Source organism: Lonchura striata, chromosome 5 (genome assembly GCF_046129695.1).
Source record: "Lonchura striata isolate bLonStr1 chromosome 5, bLonStr1.mat, whole genome shotgun sequence".
Lineage (NCBI taxonomy): Eukaryota > Metazoa > Chordata > Aves > Passeriformes > Estrildidae > Lonchura > Lonchura striata.
Window position 1 is genome coordinate 2,199,741 of NC_134607.1, and position 8,622 is coordinate 2,208,362.

At 39.2% G+C, this 8,622-nt stretch overlaps 1 protein-coding gene across 1 annotated transcript; it reads right to left on the reverse strand.

Annotated features, from left to right (window-relative positions):
* Nucleotides 1–317: 317 nt before the first annotated feature.
* Nucleotides 318–8,338, reverse strand: LOC110475204 (sulfotransferase 6B1). The gene is made up of 6 exons (XM_021539150.3): nt 8,194–8,338; nt 7,208–7,392; nt 6,092–6,218; nt 3,780–3,874; nt 2,543–2,729; nt 318–436 (listed from the first exon to the last, which is right to left on the reverse strand). The coding sequence occupies exons 1-6, from the start codon at nt 8,336–8,338 to the stop codon at nt 318–320; spliced, it is 858 nt and encodes a 285-aa protein (XP_021394825.1).
* Nucleotides 8,339–8,622: the final 284 nt, after the last annotated feature.

The window sequence follows — 8,622 nt, forward strand, 5'->3', positions numbered from 1 at the left end:
ATCTTGGGTAAAATCCCTAATTCAGGTTTATAAAGTCTGTTCATATCCCCTTGGAGCAAAGAAAATAAATAAATGATGAAATAGATTTGGTTGTCATACCAAGGTCTGACACCTGACTCTGTGAAACCATTTACACCTGCCCTCTGAGAACTGAGTTCAATTCTGACACTGTCAGAACTTTCCTGCTCTCAACAACCCCATGTTTACAGTCCTTCCTATTGGAAGCATTATAAACTGATGGGAGCAGCCATTCAGAACTTCCCACCAACTGGTCTGTGTATGTTTGTTGATAACTGGATATTATTCTTCACGGGCACTCAGCACTCGTAGATGAAACTGTCTGCCATCTTGCTGAGTTTCATTTTCTCATTAAATATCTCCTGAAACCTAATGTTCTGCTTAGGAGTGAAGTAGTTCTTCCAATCACCAACAGCACCTAGGAAAGCAGGAACAAAAAGAACAGTGAAGTGAGCAATATGTGGAGCAGAAAATGACTTTAAAACAGCCTGGTTTTGTTAATGTTGTAGTTGGCACAGATATTAATATATTCTTAACCACAGTCACTGTGGCAGGTCAGGATCAGAATTGTTCTGGTGAGACTCTGGTGGAAGGATCTGGATCATCATCCATGAACCCTCATCCTCAGAGCTGATTAGTGCCAGCAACACAAGTGGTGGGGGGAGAACAGCAGCTTTCCAAGGTGGAATTAGAGCTCCCAGTGCTCTGGGCAGAGGGACATCTTGCCATGCATTAGCTGAATGTAGTTAAAGGTCTCTGCCTGGGTTTTTTCACAAACAGTAGAAGAAATTGTAGAATCACAAAATGGTTTGGGATGGAAAGGACCTTATTGACATCCAGTTCCAACCCCCCTGCCATGGGCAGGGACACTTTCCACTATCCCAGGCTGCTCTGAGCCCCATCCAACCTGGCCTTGGACACTGCCAGAGATCCAGGGAAAGCCACAGCTTCTCTGGGCACCCTGTGCCAGGGGCTCACCACCCTCACAGGGAAGAATTTCTTCCTCATATCCAATCTAACCCTCCCCTTGATCTCTTCGGAGCCATTCCCCCTTGTCCTGTCACTCCAGGCCCTTGTACAGAGTCACTCTACTGGATGGTCTTGTAAATAGTCAAAAAATTCATAGATTCATAAAGCATTTTTGGGGGAAAGGGACCTTTACAGGTAATCATAGTCCCCATCTAAACTTATTTAATAAGTGGTAGCCAAAAAGCCACTGACAAAAAAAGATTCCTAGAAAAGGAGCCCAGAATGGCCTGACATATTAATCCCATACACCTGCTCCTAAATTCTGGGAATTTTTATGGATGAGATGTCCAGCTACTTAAGTGGGCAGTTAAATACTTCTGGGTGGTCACACGGGTGAGCACAAAAGTATTTAAACTGTTATCCAGATCAAGCAAAAAGGAAATTGTTCTTTAAACTGGTACATTTTTATGAGACAATGCTTATAGTTTCCCCCCATGTTCATGCTCTAAATATTCTGCATCCCAAAACTGACTAAAATAATCATCACATTTTCTGATTAAAATAGCATTCAGTCTTAAAGGACAGGAAAAGAGAGCCTGAAGTATAATATATACGTATGAATCTTCTGTAAACTGCCTGAAACTAGCTAAACATCTGGGATTAGTGTAGGAACTACTTGGAAATGAAAATGTTGGGATTTTTCTAAATTTTCATCATATCTATCGAAGTTCACTGACTGAGAAAAATGCATCTCTTTTTTTTGTTTGTTTCTTTTTATTGACAGATTATATGTCACCATTTGTTTCTGCTGACTGGTAAAACCATTGTGAATTAACGGGAGGCAACATTTCTCTGTTTATTAACTGAAACAACTCTTAAACTGTCAATTGTTGTTCAAAAATTTACTAAATCAAAATAATCAAAATTCATGTAAAACCAGTGGGTTTGACTGACTTGTTATCCAAACCTGTGGAAGCTTCTGAAATGCCAGGAGCAAGAAAACAGCTCCTGAGGGTATTTTAAAATCACATGTGAGCTAAGAACTGTGGAAAATTTCCAAAGGTCTGGAAGTTACCTATGACCATTCTTTTGTTATTGTTGTTGTTGTTGCCAGAATATTCCTTCCTCAGGAATATTTCAGTAAGATAACAGGTGATAAGAGCAGTCTCATTCAGAAGGAATGTGTCTGGCAGTTTCTTATTCTACTCAACTAAGTGACCTTGGCAGGTGGTATCAGAGAAACAAGTTGTAAAACACTGAGGTTAGATTAAAAAAAAAAAGATAAAGAGTAATGCTGGGTGAACCTTTCCTTTTGGCTCAACAGCTCTCACAGATCAATATTAGTCAGGCTGTAGTTCAGACTCCTCTGTGCTTCTCTAGTACAAGTCTGAATTTGCAGCCAGAGAAGTTAGGAAGTGATTTTTAAGTGGGCTTCAGATCGAAGAAACCTGCCATCACTTCCCAGGGCTGACCCAAAGACTCCAGGAAAGATCTGCACTGCAGTCTTTGTCTGGATTCCCACTCCTTCTGCCGTGTTAGGCACAAAGGAATTTACCTTTTCGGAAAATCAGCTTCCTGTTGGATGTCAGGGCACACACAGTGTGACTGGGGTCGCTGTTCTCCTTTTCTGTGTCATTCTTCATCTCTAAGAATGAGGACTTCCTGCAGATGTCTTGGATATCATTGTCACTGACATTTAAACTCAGGAACAAACAGATTTCCTTTACAACCTTAGGGAGATCCTGAGGTATAAGAAAAATATAGCTTTTATGTTTCTGGGCTGATTATCAAACTTTTGGCTGATTATCAAACTTTTGGCTGATTATCAAACTTTTAACTGATTTGAAAATGATCCCTTTTATTACATAATGAGTTTGTCACACATTTATTTGCTTTCAAGCAAAGCTAAATATGTCATTGGATTGTGCAGATGACAGGTACAGTAGACCTGATTCCCCTCTTAGCCATACTCACAGAAATTAATAAATACAGAGTATGTCATATCACACACAGTCACATTGTCAATTTTACCCCAAACTTCAGATAAAATATTCTCTTGTCTCTCAGAATTTCTTCCCTGGAAACAGAGGAATACTCAAAGTCCAGGTCCATGTAGCGAATTTCACTTGATGTGCTATATCTAGATATATAACCAGTGACTCAGCATCCAAAATGGTTTGCTTATATTCCTAGTAGTTGAATTTTTTCCCCTCCAAAAATTGAACAAACCTATTTTCATGGAGATATTAGAAAGTGTGTTCTATTCACCTAAAAATTCATTCTCTGAAAGCTAAGGTATGTAGATCTTTTACTTTTTCCTTTTTAAGAACAGTGAAGTTTTTCCCTAATGCTCCGGTCTCTAATTTTTTTTTAATTGGGAACACAAGTCCCAAATGTGAGTAGTTCTGTTGTCTTACATCACCTTTTGAAAATTTTACCTGAAATGTCAGACATAGCTAATTAATGTGTGGTCCTCAATAAATGTCCTTGGTTGGTCTTTCCATAGGACAAAAAAGGGGTACTTAAAATTCTGCCTGAGCCTGAGGAAAATTGTCTAGTATGAGTCCCATTCCTGCATCTAAGAAATGCATCTCTCCCAAAATTTGATATTTATATACATTGTGTAGTCAGAATTATTTAATTAATACTAAATTCCATACAAATAAAAATATGCCCAAAGATACATATTCACATTTTCTTTCTCCTTTTTCATTATAACTTCCTCTTTGATGTTTTAATGATGCTAATTTACAAGTAATGCCTTTTGCACCAAAAGCAGAGAGAATATTTACCTTCTTCATATCTTCATAGAACAGAAAGAGGATGTTGTTCTCATCTTCATGTTCTTCCCAGCTTAGGAAATGATCAAACCAGGATCCACAGACAACTGAAAGGAAAACCCATGCAAAAGACATTCGGAAAAACTTTATTCATAAATAACTGTGATGCTACCTCACACATTTAGGGGAATAATTTTTATCCATAATCCTCTATAATCCTCAGTTCTTTGTGTCAAGTGATGCAAATTTACAGAAGTAACTTCCAAAGAGGTTTCCATTCTTGTTGGAATTTGTTTTCATACCAGATACTATTCTGAGATATGATTCTGTAGTGGAAGCAAGCTCCAGATCTAAGGCAAAGCCAATAATGAAGTAAAATGTACCGGCCTAACAAGATGTGAACATCTCACAGATTACTGACTGCCTGTCTGTGGTCACAGAGATATGATCACCTCAGCAGGGGATGAAATGAACAGGCTGGCAAATGGAGCACACTGTGTTTACTTCTCTTTCATCCCAGCAGAAGGGAATCTGTATAGTTTTTAAATGCTGAAGAAGAATTGCTTAAAGAACTCAGGCAAATGCCTCATTCAGCCGGTGACACAGGTAGAAGGGTTTGTAGCTGATTTGTTTTGTCTGAATGCCCCATTTGCTAAACCATGGGAACACAGCTAAATTTCAGATTTCTTTTAAAAACCAAAATTCTGACCTCTCCATTTCAAGGGCAAGTTGAAAACCTCTTGCAGGGCAATGAGAAGAGGCCTGAACAGGGAAAGCTCAGCCAGCCAGTCTCAGCCAGAAATGTCACTTTGCTTTACAACCAATACCACCAGAAAATTCTAATCTTGTAATGGGCATCATTTTGGTCACAAACTGTGAGTTGTAATTAAGTATAAATTATAGTTAATAGCTATAATTAAGCTGAATGTTCCAGTCTGGAGCTGTCTCCAGCACATAAAGCAGTTTCTATGTGCAAGGCATGTGTGCTCCACAGTGTGCAATCTGCTTCCCTGGCCAGCTACTCTGGGGATGTGGCCAGTGATAGCACAGTCCTGGTGGCTTCAGGAGAGACTTAGAGACTCCATGGAATTCATTACACTTGTCCCTGTGTGTCCTAACCCTTGTTTTGAACTGATACTAATTCTGCAAGAGTACTGCAGGATTTGGATCAAGCAGCGCAACCTTGAAATATTTCTTCTGGGAGCAAAAATTACCACCTTTCCCTCTACATCACCTCTTACCTAAATTTCTCTTTAACCAACATAGTTATCTATTTATGCCACACAGAAGCATTTGGAAAATAGAAGGTGGCTAATAATTTATGGGGAAATAGGAGATGCTTTAAAAATTTAATAATTGAAGCACAGAATGCTTCAGATTGGAAGAGACCTTAAAAATAATTTAGTATTTAGTTCCAACTGCCATGGGCAGGGACACGTTCCACCAGAGAAGGTTGCTCAGAGCTCCATCCAACCTGGCCTTGAATAGAATCCTCTTTCCTTTTTTGCACTATTGTACATTCTGAGTTGATACGAAATGAGCCAAGATCCTGCAAATCACTGAAGCATGAGCCTTAGGGCTGCTTTGGACTCAGAACACCAGATCTGAGCCAAAGCCTGGAGGAGTCAGTAAACAAATCGACTCCTGGAGCTCTGATAGGAGCCTGTGATGACTGCAGCGGTACTTTTCTTTCGGGGTTTTCAAGGTGATCAATCATTATTGCTGTTATCACCACTGTGGTGACACATGTCCTCAAAGGAGTAATAAAACACTAAATATGGGAGTGGACAACGTGAACAAGGTCCTGTTGCCAGCTGCCATCCCACCACTCCTAAAAAATCTCCTTCTTGTCCTTGGTCTTTGGACCCCATTTCTGAGACAGCAGAAGAGTGTATGCACTTAGGGAGAGTGTGTGCAGAAGGGCTTTAGGAACAGCAGGCTCCCTTGCTGGGCTGCCCAGGGCTCTCTCCCAGCCTGGAGAAGACACCAGACCTGCAGTCAGAGCTGTCCCTGCAGCCTGATGACAGTCCCCTCCCATGCTCTGTCACCAGCCATGGCCCTGCTCACCCAGGGTAGCAAAGAGCAGCAAAACCCTGCAAAGGGCTGTGCTGGAATGATGCAGCTGCTTCTCAGAATGATTCCTTGCAGGGCTGAAGAGAGCATCCTATTATTTGCTCTTGTTTAGCTTGGCATTAGGATTTATCCCCACCAACCCCATATGAATAAGGAGTTCAATAAGGAGTTTTCACACAGTTCAAATTACTTAAGTTTTTCTGTGCATAACAAACTCACGTGAACTGCAAGGAGAAAACATTTATCCTTACCATTGCCTTTTAAGAACAGGTCAAAGAAAGCAGTCCAGGTGTCTACGGTGGGAAGGTTTGGGTTATCCCTGTAGTAATGAAACATGGAAACTGCAGTGTCTTTTGGATTTCTGCTGATGTAGATCATCTGTAAATGAAGAAAATGTAGTTATTAATGATATATCCTCCCTTTATTTTAGAGGAGCCCTGTGTGTAAATAGAGCATTGTCACAGGCAGTTTGCAGTGTCAAAACCCTTTCCTTTAGGATTCCTCCTTCGGTGACCATGCCATTAAATCAGAAATCTCTTCTTAGTAAGGAATCCCTCATGATTAGTAAACAATTCCATGTGGACAGAGGTGTTTTTGCCCCAGCTGGGTAATGTTTATGTTTTATGAAAGAGCCTGTGTTAACTTTAACCTTGAGTCACTATATTATCTCATATATCTCACATATGAAAGCATTTACTATTTAACATTCAAAGGACAGCTGTAAAATGTAAATTTTGGCCTTTCATTCAAATCAGCTTCGTCCCAAAAGTCTGGGTCTGACGGATCCTGAAATTTTTGACTTTGAATACAAAATCTGAGACCCAGAGCTTATTTTTTAAAGATCTCCCACATTAGCATGGGAGAAACTGGTTTAGTAGGTGTCCCTGCTCATGGCATGGGGGTTGGAACAAGATTATATTTAAGATTTCTTCCAATCCAGGTGATTCTGTGATTCTATGAACTCAAAACTGTGCTCTGAATCTGCCTCCCTCATCTCATTTCTCCTCTGTTTGCCCAATACCTTTATGGGCTCTTCAGAAAGCTCCAGAAGGAGGGTCAGAGCACCTTTAATCCCAGAGCAGCCTGTAAGTAGCCAAGATTTTCTAAGAGTGTAGGAAAATTGAGGTAATGAGAACACCCCAGTTACTAATGAGAGACTTCTGATTAAAAGATGTTGATGTCTTATTTTGTGTGGTGCCTGGTGTAAAAATCACTCCATGGGAGCACCTTCAACTTTGTGTCACCAAAATTCACAGCAAAACACTTCTAAAAACTGTGAATCATTCAAAAATTACTAAGGATTAACAGGACAAAACAGATACCTAGTAGACTTTCTATTTACTGCTTTGATATATTTTTTGCCTTACCTTGCATTTCTTTTTCTTAAAATTTGGAGGCAACATGTTGTAGTCTAAGTGTGTTGGGATGATTCTCTTTGATGAGAGTTTATTCAGCTCCTCCAGTCGAGAAATATCTCCAAATTCAATAGGAGATGTTATTGTGACTTGAGTATTGTAAAGCTTTGCCAGAACTCCTGCAAGCCAGTGAGTGCCTACAGAAAAGTAATTTTAAGTAAACAAAACAACAAACAAGAAAAAGAAAAGTATTAATATTTAATACTGTGAAACATGCATTTTTCATATAGAAACACCTTGCTAGTGAACAAGTTAGATTTCTAATCCCACTGATTCAAGAAACTTTACATGACTAAATGATCCCCTTGGCTCTAAATATATAAACACTGAAAAATTTAGGGCTGTATCTGAATTGCAATGTTAATATTGGTACCAAAACTATCCCATTAGACAAACTGCTGTCAGCTGAGAGGTGGCTCTATTGTTTTTATAATTTATTTTAGCATAAACTATTTGTTTGGGTTTTTTTTCCTTGCAGTAACTTGAGTCTGTATATTTCTGAAAGTATTGATTGAGCTTCCCCTGAATGCATGCTCCTCTGACCAAGAGAGGTGGGTGGAGAGAGGGTAAGAAATTAATAAATCTACAGCCAAGAAACACATAAATAACTTCATACAATTCTTGACTTGCTCATAATTGAATGTAAAAAGTTCTCAAAAAAAATCTTTCAAGTACAGATTCTGCTCTGTAAGGTAAGGAATATACATTTGTTTTCCAACATGAAAACACCTGTGATTATTTTCAATTACAGAATCAAAATATAGGGAAATGACCCATATTTCTTGTAATACGAACATTTACTGACAGAATAATACATTCACATACTTAAACATCCTTTCCTGTTTCTTTCACACAGACATTTCCCAAGTAGTTTAAGCAGAGAACATAAAACACAAAATCAAGACTTCTTGCAATTAACATTAAAAACTAGAATTTACCAGATTTGGGATAGGAAACCAAAAGGACATCATCTTCTCTAGCATCAAAAGTATCCAAGGATTTTAAAAGCTCTGGAGAAGACCTGGTGGTAAAGGGAATCCCCTTAAATGTGTGTAGGAGCTCTGCCTCGCTGGAGCTGGACATGGTTGCTTAAGTCTTGGGTTCCTGCAAATCAGATAACAGGGACAGGAGGAAGATTTAAATGTCACTTCTTAGTCAGGTGGTTGGAAGTTACAAACTGAGACTGAGCAGCCCAAACCTCATGCTTATGTACTTTACCACAATGCCCTATCAGATATTGATTTTTTTTCCCACGTAGTTGATAAGGTAACTGAAATATTGGAGCTAACTTAATAAATAACCAAAATGCTGAGTCATGAAAAATGCATCCCATTTGTCATTTATTGGCTCTCCAGATAAAGAAATGA